The 13,975-nt window shown below is 41.7% G+C and overlaps 1 protein-coding gene across 1 annotated transcript in view; it reads left to right on the top strand.

The window, feature by feature from the left end:
• The window catches only part of si:dkey-112e17.1, a 114,709-nt gene extending 104,254 nt beyond the window's left edge, over positions 1–10,455 (top strand). Inside the window, exons 10-11 of the mRNA XM_034169603.1 lie at positions 8,700–8,921; positions 9,745–10,455. Of these exons, the coding sequence (XP_034025494.1) occupies positions 8,700–8,921; positions 9,745–10,455 (933 nt within the window). The remainder of the gene's footprint in view (positions 1–8,699; positions 8,922–9,744) is intronic.
• Positions 10,456–13,975: the final 3,520 nt, after the last annotated feature.

Below are 13,975 nucleotides of genomic sequence, written 5' to 3'. Positions count from 1 at the left end.
ATATCATCAATGACTGTGGAAATTTATGTTCTCTTCAGGCAGTCATCTTTATAAATCTCATTGGAATGGCACCAAACAAAAGTTCCAGCATCATCACCTTGCCCAATGCAGATTCGAGATTCATCACTGAATATGACTTTCATCCAGTCATCCACAGTCCACGATTGCTTTCCTTAGCCCATTGTACCCTTGTTTTTTTTTCTGTTTTAGGTGTTAATGATGGCTTTCGTTTAGCTTTTCTGTATGTAAATCCCATTTCCTTTAGGCGGTTTCTTACAGTTTGGTCACAGACGTTGACTCCAGTTTCCTCCCATTTGTTCCTCATTTATTTTGTTGTGCATTTTCAATTTTTGAGACATATTAAGTTTTCTGTCTTGACGCTTTGATGTCTTCCTTGGTCTACCAGTATGTTTGCCTTTAACAACCTTCCCATGTTGTTTGTATTTGGTCCAGAGTTTAGACACAGCTGACTGTGAACAACCAACATCTTTTGCAACATTGCGTGATGATTTACCCTCTTTTAAGAGTTGATAAACCTCTCCTTTGTTTCAATTGACATCTCTCATGTTGGAGCCATGATTCATGTCAGTCCACTTGGTGCAACAGCTCTCCAAGGTGTGATCACTCCTTTTTAGATGCATACTATGGAGTCAATCAAAAAATAATGTTGTTGTTTTACCAGGCAGTGAAGAGAGCCTAGTCAGATATGGCATGACTGTCTGGTACGGCAACCTCTCTGTACAACTTAAAACAAAAGTTAACAGACAAATTGACAATGCAATGAAGATAATTGGAAAGAAACAATATCAGTCCCTCAGCTCACTCTATGAAGAGTCTGTCTTGAAAGCAGCTCAGAGGATACTGATGGATTCAGCTCATGTCCTTCACACAGAGTACACTCTCCTTCCCTCTGGGAGAAGGTATACAGTCCCTCGGAGCAGACTGAATAGACTCAAAAATTCATTCGTCCTCATGTCCATCAAATTTCTAAACAATTCAATTCAATTTTTTTTTATATAGCGCCAAATCACAACAAACAGTTGCCCCAAGGCGCCTTATATTGTAAGGCAAGGCCATACAATAATTATGTAAAACCCCAACGGTCAAAACAACCCCCTGTGAGCAAGCACTTGGCTACAGTGGGAAGGAAAAACTCCCTTTTAACAGGCAGAAATCTCCAGCAGAACCAGGCTCAGGGAGGGGCAGTCTTCTGCTGGGACTGGTTGGGGCTGAGGGAGAGAACCAGGAAAAAGACATGCTGTGGAGGGGAGCAGAGATCGATCACTAATGATTAAATGCAGAGTGGTGCATACAGAGCAAAAGAGAAAGAAACAGTGCATCGTGGGGACCCCCCAGCAGTCTACGTCTATAGCAGCATAACTAAGGGATGGTTCAGGGTCACCTGATCCAGCCTAACTATAAGCTTTAGCAAAAAGGAAAGTTTTAAGCCTAATCTTAAAAGTAGAGAGGGTGTCTGTCTCCCTGATCTGAATTGGGAGCTGGTTCCACAGGAGAGGAGCCTGAAAGCTGAAGGCTCTGCCTCCCATTCTACTCTTACAAACCCTAGGAACTACAAGTAAGCCTGCAGTCTGAGAGCGAAGCGCTCTATTGGGGTGATATGGTACTACGAGGTCCCTAAGATAAGATGGGACCTGATTATTCAAAACCTTATAAGTAAGAAGAAGAATTTTAAATTCTATTCTAGAGTTAACAGGAAGCCAATGAAGAGAGGCCAATATGGGTGAGATATGCTCTCTCCTTCTAGTCCCCGTTAGTACTCTAGCTGCAGCATTTTGAATTAACTGAAGGCTTTTTAGGGAACTTTTAGGACAACCTGATAATAATGAATTACAATAGTCCAGCCTAGAGGAAATAAATGCATGAATTAGTTTTTCAGCATCACTCTGAGAAAAGACCTTTCTAATTTTAGAGATATTGCGTAAATGCAAAAAAGCAGTCCTACATATTTGTTTAATATGCGCTTTGAATGACATATCCTGATCAAAAATGACTCCAAGATTTCTCACAGTATTACTAGAGGTCAGGGTAATGCCATCCAGAGTAAGGATCTGATTAGACACCATGTTTCTAAGATTTGTGGGGCCAAGTACAATAACTTCAGTTTTATCTGAGTTTAAAAGCAGGAAATTAGAGGTCATCCATGTCTTTATGTCTGTAAGACAATCCTGCAGTTTAGCTAATTGGTGTGTGTCCTCTGGCTTCATGGATAGATAAAGCTGGGTATCATCTGCGTAACAATGAAAATTTAAACAATACCGTCTAATAATACTGCCTAAGGGAAGCATGTATAAAGTGAATAAAATTGGTCCTAGCACAGAACCTTGTGGAACTCCATAATTAACTTTAGTCTGTGAAGAAGATTCCCCATTTACATGAACAAATTGTAATCTATTAGACAAATATGATTCAAACCACCGCAGCGCAGTGCCTTTAATACCTATGGCATGCTCTAATCTCTGTAATAAAATTTTATGGTCAACAGTATCAAAAGCAGCACTGAGGTCTAACAGAACAAGCACAGAGATGAGTCCACTGTCCGAGGCCATAAGATCATTTGTAACCTTCACTAATGCTGTTTCTGTACTATGATGAATTCTAAAACCTGACTGAAACTCTTCAGATAGACCATTCCTCTGCAGATAATCAGTTAGCTGTTTTACAACTACCCTTTCAAGAATTTTTGAGAGAAAAGGAAGGTTGGAGATTGGCCTATAATTAGCTAAGATAGCTGGGTCAAGTGATGGCTTTTAAGTAATGGTTTAATTACTGCCACCTTAAAAGCCTGTGGTACATAGCCAACTAACAAAGATAGATTGATCATATTTAAGATCGAAGCATTAAATAATGGTAGGGCTTCCTTGAGCAGCCTGGTAGGAATGGGGTCTAATAAACATGTTGATGGTTTGGATGAAGTAACTAATGAAAATAACTCGGAGAGAAAGAGTCTAACCAAATACCGGCATCACTGAAAGCAGCCAAAGATAACGATACGTCTTTGGGATGGTTATGAGTAATTTTTTCTCTAATAGTTAAAATTTTGTTAGCAAAGAAAGTCATGAAGTCATTACTAGTTAACGTTAATGGAATACTCAGCTCAATAGAGCTCTGACTCTTTGTCAGCCTGGCTACAGTGCTGAAAAGAAACCTGGGGTTGTTCTTATTTTCTTCAATTAGTGATGAGTAGAAAGATGTCCTAGCTTTACGGAGGGCTTTTTTTTTATAGAGAAACAGACTCTTTTTCCAGGCTAAGTGAAGATCTTCTAAATTAGTGAGACGCCATTTCCTCTCCAACTTACGGGTTATCTGCTTTAAGCTACGAATTTGTGAGTTATACCACGGAGTCAGGCACTTCTGATTTAAAGCTCTCTTTTTCAGAGGAGCTACAGCATCCAAAGTTGTCTTCAATGAGGATGTAAAACTATTGACGAGATACTCTATCTCACTTACAGAGTTTAGGTAGCTACTCTGCACTGTGTTAAATGGCATTAGAGAACATAAAGAAGGAATCATATCCTTAAACCTAGTTACAGCGCTTTCTGAAAGACTTCTAGTGTAATGAAACTTATTCCCCACTGCTGGGTAGTCCATCAGAGTAAATGTAAATGTTATTAAGAAATGATCAGACAGAAGGGAGTTTTCAGGCAATACTGTTAAGTCTTCTATTTCCATACCATAAGTCAGAACAAGATCTAAGATATGATTAAAGTGGTGGGTGGACTCATTTACATTTTGAGCAAAGCCAATAGAGTCTAATAATAGATTAAATGCAGTGTTGAGGCTGTCATTCTCAGCATCTGTGTGGATGTTAAATCGCCCACTATAATTATCTTATCTGAGCTAAGCACTAAGTCAGACAAAAGGTCTGAAAATTCACAGAGAAACTCACAGTAACGACCAGGTGGACGATAGATAATAACAAATAAAACTGGTTTTGGGGACTTCCAATTTGGATGGACAAGACTAAGAGTCAAGCTTTCAAATGAATTAAAGCTCTGTCTGGGTTTTTGATTAATTAATAAGCTGGAATGGAAGATTGCTGCTAATCCTCCGCCTCGGCCCGTGCTACGAGCGTTCTGACAGTTAGTGTGACTCGGGGGTGTTGACTCATTTAAACTAACATATTCATCCTGCTGTTACCAGGTTTCTGTAAGGCAGAATAAATCAATATGTTGATCAATTATTATATCATTTACCAACAGGGACTTAGAAGAGAGAGACCTAATGAGAAGAGAGAGACCTAATGAAACAATAATGTCTAAAACTGGAATTGTGCAATACTTATGGTGTTTCTCCTGACTTCCTGTCATATTAATTTGTTATGGATGTGGTTGTGTTTTTACTTGTATCTGTTTGTTTTCCTTTTGTAAAGGCACTTAGCATGAGTCCAAGACAAATTTCCCTGAGGGGACAAAGTGTATTGTATCGTATCGTATCGTGACTAACGAGCAGATCTGATTTGATGCAAGTGTTAGTTTTGGGGATGAAAATTTACAGGGTGATTCCATAATTTTTTCCTCAGAATTGAGTGATTCCATAATTTTTCCCCTCTGCTTGGTCTAAAAAAGTAACCGTTACTGACTGCCACAATTATTTTTCCTGTTTCTTATAGTGTTTCTTAAAGCCAGAAAGTTGCCATTTGAAATGGCTTTAGTTTTGTGTCATGTCTGTGATCTGCGTTTTTTTTTCTACAAAATTAAACAACTGAATGAACATCCTCCAAGGCCGGTGATTCCATAATTATTGCCAGGGGTTGTATAACGGGGTTGAAACAGCATGTTGCTTCAGTACAGAGAACAGAGTCTGCACACATCGAGATCCAAAATCCAACACACTCAAATTAAAATAAAATTAACAACGCCTACCAGCTCCACTGATGAGAACAAAAAATACAAAAGGAGAAAAAAAAAAAAACCTGAGCAGGGCACTCACCCACTTGTACAATGTTTTCCAAGATTAAATACGTAAAGTCCACAACATCAAAGAAGTCACACATGGAACATGCGCAATTGTCAGCCAGAGAATAATGTGCACCACTGTGCACCAGGGCTGACCACGGGTGCTAGCATGAGATGTTTCCCCAGTGTGGCCCTGATTTAGAAGACAAACAAGAATTACTAGGATAATCCCAGCTGATGCGGACATAATAAGTTAAATACTACAATAAACAAGTGGTTAAACACAATGGTGCTCATTCTGTGGCTGATATATTTTATCCACATATGATGATGATTAGTAGTATTAGTTTTTGCATGTATTTTTGTATATTTTGAACCCCCTCTATATACGGGCATGACCTCAAGTGACGCTGATCGCTTTACTGAGTGACGCAGAGTAACCAGTCCTTAAAGTGAACCATGTTTACCACTACTACGTCATATCAATGACATGATGGTATGTGTTTGGCCTTTAATTTAATGTTCATCCACTGTGGTGCATTTAGGTGCTGACTTACAAATTGGAACTTTGGACTTCTGGTATGGCATTTATGGAGTAGACTCCGCTGCACTATTCAATTTTTTTTTTTTTTTGCCTTGCAAACCTTGCACTTTTTTCTTGGAATCCCAGTTTTATTTATCATATTTACAGTCTTCTGATCGCCTGCAAAATGTCCAAGTCTAAAAGGAAGTCCGCATGAGAAACTTCACTACTTGCCGCACCTGTAACTATAGTGGAAATCAGCCTTTTGATGGAAGACCACAGAGCTGTGGTATCTGCAGACTTGAAGCTTTATTTTGAAAGTTTGTCATCCGAGCTGGACAGTGTCCACTCAGCAGGGTGTGACGACGGTTTACACATTAATTCTCTTGAATCTGTGCACACTGATTTTGATCAGTGTTTGGACCAGCTCAAGGCAGAGTACTCTGCACTGCCAAATGACGAGTGGTTAAAATCCAAGATGGCAGCCCTGGAAGAATGCAGCAGAAGCCATAATGTTGGGATTGTGGGTTTACCTCAAGCTATTGAGGATCTGCCCCCCCCCCCACTCCTCGACTGCTTCACTGCTGGAATTGGACAGGGCGCACCAAAGCTCAGCCCCTAAACCGTCTTCTAGAGGAAGACACGACCACTTATCCTGAGCTTTCATCGTTATCAAATGAAAGATCTGGTGATTCACGAGGCACTTAAGAGGGGTGACCTGACTTACAATGGACATGAGATTCAGCTCTACAAAGATTTCAACCCTGAGGTGCTGAGACAGCATGCTGAGTTAAAGAGCACCATACTGGAACTCAACAAGTGGGGACTCAGGCATGTCCTCCTGTACTCATCAAAACTGCGTATTACCTTACCTGCCAACATGGGAGAGGTGGCTGCAATCTGCATTGGATGCTGACAAGTTTGTGCAGAACCTGTGCAAAAACGAGAGGTGTTTTTCTTCCTTTCATTTCAAGAACCACTATTTGCACTGTTAAGCCACCACGAATTTGATCCCTGCACTGGCACACAGTCTTCTGTGGCAATGAGTAAACCGTTGCAAACTGTGCGATTCTGTGTGACAGTGCACAAAGAAACTTTTGAAATGTTCACAGTTTCTGGCACAAATAAATTTCGTGCCACTTGCGTGAACTAGCCATGAACATTGCGCAACCTATTCACAAACACTGTGTCTTTGCGCGCAGGGCCTCACACAGTTTACAACAGTCTACTCATTGGCACGCAAGATTGTATGCCAGTGCACGGATCAAATTTGTACAAGTGTCAAGGTGTCTTTACAGGTAACGTCAACCGATCGTGACCATTACTGTTTCTGCCTTTTCATTGGTCAGACTGAGATGAGACACTTTGTTCTCTGTTCATTGCCTTCTCATAACATAATTAACAACTTTTTTTATCGACAACCACCACTTAATATCATTCAGTGTTAACTTTGTTGATCAAGCACAATGCCTTTTCTGCCGAAAATGTTCTGTGATCACTGAGGGATGGGGGGAGGAAAAGACCTTTATCGGAGCCGGAACAGTGAAACCCAATTTGTAGTGTTGCTCTGCATAATGCCGGTTTCTCTTCACATGCTTGGACAATACCACCCTCTTGTGGGTACTCAATGTGACTACAGCTATTGTACTGTGCACCTGGGAAGTCGTCACAGCGCTTCACTTTATCCACATTCTATGTTAGAGCCATATGCCAAAATGGATGAATTTCATTTTTTTCTCCTCAAACGCCTACACACAACACCCCGTAATGACTGAGGTTTTTTTTTTTTTTTGCAAATTTATATATAAAAAAACAAATTAGAAATCACATGTACATAAGTATTCACAGCCTTTGCCAGGAAGCTCAAAATTGAGCTCAGGTGGATCCTGTTTCCACTGATCATCCTTGAGATGTTTCTACAACTTAATTGGATTCCATCTGGGATAAATTTAGTTGATTGGACATGATTTGGAAAGGCACACACCTGGCTCCATATAAGGTCCCACAGTTGACAGTGCATGTCGGAGCACAAACCAAGCATGAAGTCAAAAGAATTGTCTGTAGACCTCAGACAAGATTGTCTCAAGGCACAAATCTTGGGAAGGGTACAGAGGCATTTCTGCTGTGGTGAAGGTCCCAATGAGCCCAGTGGCCTCCATCAGCCATAAGTGGAAGAAGTTCAGCTCCATCAGGCTCTTCCTGGAGCTGGCCACCCATCTAAACTGAGTAATCAGGGGAGGAGGACCTTAGTCAGGACGATAACCAAGAACCCAATGGTCACTGTCAGAGCTCCAGCATTCCTCTGGGGAGAAAGGAGAACTTTACAGAAGGACAACCATCTCTGCAGCAATCTACCAATCAGGCCTGTATGATAGAGTGGCCAGATGGAAGCCACTCCGTAGTAAAAGACACATAGCAGTCCACCTGGAGTTTGCCAAAACTCAACTGAAAGGCTCTCAGACCACGAGAAACAAAATTCTCTGGTCTGATGAGACAAAGATTGAACTCTGGTGTGAATGCCAGACATCATCCCTACAGTGAAGCATGGTGGTGGCAGCATCATGCTGTGGGGATGTTTTTCAGTGTCGGGAATTGGGAGACTAGTTAGAATTGAGGGAAAGATGAATACAGCAATGTACAGAGACATCCTGGATGAAAACCTGCTACAGAGTGGGGCGACGGTTCATCTTCCAGCAGGACAGTGACCCTAAGCACACAGCCAAGATATCAAAGGAGTGGCTTCAGGACAACTCTGTGAATGTCCTTTAGTGGCCCAGCCAGAGCCCAGACCTAAATCTGATTGAACATCTCTGGAGAGATCTGAAAATATCTGGGCACTGACGCTCCCCATCCAACCTGATGGATCTTGAGAAGTGCTGCAAAGAGGAATGGTCAAAACTACCCAAAGATAGGCGCACCAAGCTTGTGGCATCATATTCAAGAAGATTTAAGGTAATGTAATTGCTGCCAAAGGTGCATCAACAAAGTATTGAGCAAAGGGTGTGAATATGTACATATGATTTTATTTTTTATATACATTTGCATAAATGAAAAGTTTTTCCATTTTGTTATTGTGGGGTGTTGTGAATAGAATTTTGAGGGGGGCAAATATTCTATATTGGGGAAAAAAAAATATGAATTGTGTAACAAGTATGGTGCTTGTTATATAAATATGAGTTAGGAATTTTTCATAAATTCATGTGATTTGGTGACAACAACCTGTTGTTTTTTTTTGTTTTTTTTTTAAACACGTTTCTCAGCAGTGGGACAGGTTTCTGAGGCATAGTGACACAGGTTCGAATCCTGCAGGTGATTGGGCCTCACCAGACTGTACCGCTGCACCTCCTGGTGCCACGTCCGGCATCAGGCCGAGGGCGTGGAGCGTCCGCACCTTTCAGGACCTCATCCCGCCGATCCCACAGCTACACAAGAAGTGGTGCAGCTGGAACTCCAGCAGTCCCTTCACCAAGCTGGTGGACAGCGTCAGTACCACAACCATTACACCCAATGCTTATAAGGAGCACTCACATGGTTTTACTTTTAATTTATCTGCATTAACCTCAAAGGAAAAAATAATCTATTTTCAGAATGAATTTATTGTTACAGGATCCGTTTCAGCAAAAGTGGCTGTATTTTGAACTTAAAAATCACCTCCACCCCCCCAAATTAGTTTTTTGTTTTTAGCTTTTATTCCAGGTGGGACCCAAAATTGTCATTCAAATTGATTTGAAATTAATTTTTAGTCATTGTACTGACAGGTGCATGGATGATGGCATTCTGCCTTTTTTGATGTCACACTTGCACAATTCAGGATATAAACAAAGCTTCCTTCTTCGGCCACTCCTCCTCAACCCTCCCTCCTCTGCATTAAGCAGAATGAATGGCAGTAGAAAAGTTAAGTCAAGCGGTCACTTCCTAAATGAGGGGCAACTATTTCTCAGGGGAGGGCTGTCGCAAACAGAAATCATACGCACCAATGCATAGGGATCCAGCTTGACAGTGTAAAAGGGAACAAAAGTTCAGAGCACAGAGGGAGTGTTGCTTCATTCTCTGCACATTTCCATTAAATCAGTCTTTACACAGAAACCTGTTGTTGGCCAATATATGAATGCAGTTCATAGCATTATAAAGCCTCAGTGGAGGTAATGATCTTGTTTTCTTGAATGAACTTCTAACGAAGTTCTGAAGTGGCTGTTCTGTTCTCATACCGTTATTATTGCAACTGATGGACTTAATTCTGTGATATTTTGGTTCATTAGACTCAAAGTAATTAAATATGAAACAAACTGTTTTCTCTCATTTCAGGCTCCGTCCAGTCTTGTAGTAGATGGTCGAGGTGGTGATACCAGGAAGGTCTTCTCAGATGTTCACCTGGCATCCAAGGCAGGCAGCAGCCCCATCTGCGACTCGTCCCACAGCAGTGCCTCCTACCCCCTGGCGCAGCCTGCCCAAAGGCAGCGGCGCCTCAACTCCACCAGCAACTTGCGCCGCTCCCTCTTCACAGGGCCGTGTTTCGGCCTGCTCTCTGGGATGACCAACTCTACCAAGGCCTCGGGAACGTCTCATGACAGAGTCGCCTTCTCCGAGGGCACGTCAGGTTCGTCCTCCTGCCCTCAGGGTCAGGGTGAGGGTGTTCAACCCAGAAAGAAGTCTGACTTCTCAGGCGAGGAGGACCATATCAGCATGCCAGTGTTTGCAATCTGTGAAGAGGAAGACCGGCAGCCACTAGTCCAAGCTGAGCACCAGGGTCAGGATTCTTCCTCTGCTGTGCTGAACAGACCAGTCAGCGGGTCATATGAGCAGAACAGGATGGCTGCAGGAAGTGCCAGCCTTTCCCTCCATGGGCCCAGAACTGAGTGGGAGTCTTGGGGGAACCAGGCATCCAGAGTAGTTACTCCACAGCCTACCATTTCACCCACCATCTATGGGTTAAACCCGGCTTTCTCTGATGGCAGTGACACCCAGCTGTCCCTGAACAAATCAGCAGAGTCGTACACTTTGACCAAGCAGATGTGACCAGAGCTGAAGGTCCTGAACTGTTCTGGTGTCACTTTGTAAAAGGTGTCACTCACTTTTTAATCCTGAAACCCACTTGTATGAAATGAAAACATAGCTGTTGGCCTTGGTCTCAGCCTTGTTTTTCCATAAGTTTTGAACAAAGGAGGAATATGTTACGCTGCTTTTTGTGCAGATGCCTGCTGTGGCAGTGCAAAGACTGACAAAGACTGCAAAGATGACAAAAGGTATTTCTGAGCAGGTACTTTGACCTCTTCCAGCTTCTCTTTAGACCCCTTTTTAAATTAGATTTGTGAACCGGTTAGACACCGCTGAGTGAGGTTTGTAATAATGCAGCCAGTGCACTTTGCTTAAAAAAAACAAAACAAAAAACAATGTATTCAGGCTGCTCACTGTAAGCTGGAGGTCTTTTTTTTTCTTCTTCTTAAGTACAGGCTAATAATGTGTAAAGTATGATTTTTATTTTAGTAACCCAAAAGTGTTCTCTACATTAAGCATTAATCGGTGTTGCCAGAGTGCTGCTGATACTGGATTCTCAAAGGGAAATCAAACTGATGTAAATGCATTTACTAATACAGTATTAAGTGTTGAAACTTTTTTTTTTTGTGAAATTTTAATAATAAAGATCATGTCTTCTACTTGTTTAACCTGTCTTGGGTTTGTCAGACAATTAGCAAAAAATTCAACACCTAATTAAGGCTTTTTGGGGGGTATGAACAGCGGTGACAAATTTGTAGGTGATGTGTAAATATGTATTTTAAAAGTCAATTTTTCAGATCTCTGGAGAAATTTGAAAATGGCTATGCACCGATACTCTCCATCCAACCTGATGGAGCCTGAGAGGTGCTGCATAGAGGAATGGGCACAACGGGCCAGAGACAGACAGGTGCACCACGCTTGTGGCATCATATTACAGAAACAGCATTAGTGAAGGTTACAAATGATCTTCTTATGGCCTCAGACAGTGGACTCATCTCTGTGCTTGTTCTGTTAGACCTCATTGCTGCTTTTGATACTGTTGACCATAAAATTTTATTACAGAGATTAGAGCATGCCATAGGTATTAAAGGCACTGCGCTGCGGTGGTTTGAATCATATTTATCTAATAGATTACAATTTGTTCATGTAAATGGGGAATCTTCTTCACAGACTAAGGTTAATTATGGAGTTCCACAAGGTTCTGTGCTAGGACCAATTTTATTCACTTTATACATGCTTCCCTTAGGCAGTATTAGACAGCATTGCTTAAATTTTCAGTTACGCAGATGATATCCAGCTTTATCTATCCATGAAGCCAGAACACACCAATTAGCTAAACTGCAGGATTGTCTTACAGACATAAAGACATGGATGACCTCCAATTTCCTGCTTTTAAACTCAGATAAAACTGAAGTTATTGTACTTGGCCCCACAAATCTTAGAAACATGGTGTCTAACCAGATCCTTACTCTGGATGGCATTACCCTGACCTCTAGTAATACTGTGAGAAATCTTGGAGTCATTTTTGATCAGGATATGTCATTCAAAGCGCATATTAAACAAATATGTAGGACTGCTTTTTTGCATTTACGCAATATCTCTAAAATTAGAAAGGTCTTGTCTCAGAGTGATGCTGAAAAACTAATTCATGCATTTATTTCCTCTAGGCTGGACTATTGTAATTCATTATTATCAGGTTGTCCTAAAAGTTCCCTGAAAAGCCTTCAGTTAATTCAAAATGCTGCAACTAGAGTACTAACGGGGACTAGAAGGAGAGCATATCTCACCCATATTGGCCTCTCTTCATTGGCTTCCTGTTAATTCTAGAACAGAATTTAAAATTCTTCTTATAAGGTTTTGAATAATCAGGTCCCATCTTATCTTAGGGACCTCATAGTACCATATCACCCCAATAGAGCGCTTCGCTCTCAGACTGCAGGCTTACTTGTAGTTCCTAGGGTTTGTAAGAGTAGAATGGGAGGCAGAGCCTTCAGCTTTCAGGTTCCTCTCCTGTGGAACCAGCTCCCAATTCAGATCAGGGAGACAGACACCCTCTCTACTTTTAAGATTAGGCTTAAAACTTTCCTTTTTGCTAAAGCTTATAGTTAGGGCTGGATCAGGTGACCCTGAACCATCCCTTAGTTATGCTGCTATAGACTTGGACTGCTGGGGGGTTCCCATGATGCACTGAGTGTTTCTCTTTTTGCTCTGTATGCACCACTCTGCATTTAATCATTAGTGATTGATCTCTGCTCCCCTCCACAGCATGTCTTTTTCCTGGTTCTCTCCCTCAGCCCCAACCAGTCCCAGCAGAGGACTGCCCCTCCCTGAGCCTGGTTCTGCTGGAGGTTTCTTCCTGTTAAAAGGGAGTTTTTTTTCCTTCCCACCGTCGCCAAGTGCTTGCTCACAGGGGGTCGTTTTGACCGTTGGGGGTTTTTACGTAATTATTGTATGGCCTTGCCTTACAATATAAAGCGCCTTGGGGCAACTGTTTGTTGTGATTTGGCGCTATATAAATAAAATTGATTGAACTGATTGATTGATATTCAAGAAGACTTGAGGCTGTAATTGCTGCCAAAGATGCATCAACAAAGTATTGAGCAAAGGCTGTGAATACACATGTGAATTCTCAGTTTATTTTTAGTAATTTGAGGAAAAAGAAATTTTATTATGGGGTTTGTGATTAGAATTTCGAGGGGGTAAAAAAATATTTTTTTTTAAAGGTTATAACTATGTAGAAAAAGTAAAGCACTGATTACTTTCTGGATGCACTGTATATACTATCGCAAAAAAAATTACATAGATTCCAGCTTGCACCCCCAAGAAAATAATTTCTCTTTAGTTTGTTTTTTTTTATGATTTGACAACTCTCTTACACATACCGTAACCACTAACTGAAACTAACAATGACTTGTTTACAAAACAATTATCCTTCTGAAACAGAACACAAGTTACACAGCAGCAATGGAGGCTGTCTTCAGTCTGAATATTTTTCTGATCAGATTTGTTTTTGTCTTAGGGTGAGGAGCTCGGTCACTCGGGAGGAGCTCGGAGTTGAGCCGCTGCTCCTCCACGTCAAAAGGAGTCAGTTGAGGTGGCTTGGGCATCTTTTCCGGATGCCCCCTGGATGCCTCGCTGGAGAGGTGTTCCGGGCACGTCCCACTGGGAGGAGGCCCCCGGGGAAGACCCAAGACACGCTGGAGGGACTACATCTCTCAGCTGGCTTGGGAATGCCTTGGGGTTCCCCCGGAGGAGCTGGAGGTGGTGTGTGGGGATCGGGAGGTCTGGGCGGCTTTGCTTGAGCTGCTGCCCCTGCGACCCGACTCTGGCTAAAGCGGAAGAAAATGGATGGATGGATATTTGTTTTTGTATGTGGAAATTAGAGTACTACAGAATTTAGAATGGAAAATATCCATTTTGAGATGTGGTTATTATAATTCCTAAGGGGGGGTTGCAGGCCCATTGTGAAACCACTTAGGCAAGGTAAATAAATACAAAGAGTACCCCAAGATGAAAATATAGAACACACCCTCAGCTGCAT

The sequence above is a fragment of the Thalassophryne amazonica genome, chromosome 5, assembly GCF_902500255.1.
Source record: "Thalassophryne amazonica chromosome 5, fThaAma1.1, whole genome shotgun sequence".
In the NCBI taxonomy this organism is placed as follows: Eukaryota; Metazoa; Chordata; class Actinopteri; order Batrachoidiformes; family Batrachoididae; genus Thalassophryne; species Thalassophryne amazonica.
Note: the sequence above shows the minus strand (reverse complement) of the source record. Positions and strands in the feature narration are given on the sequence as shown.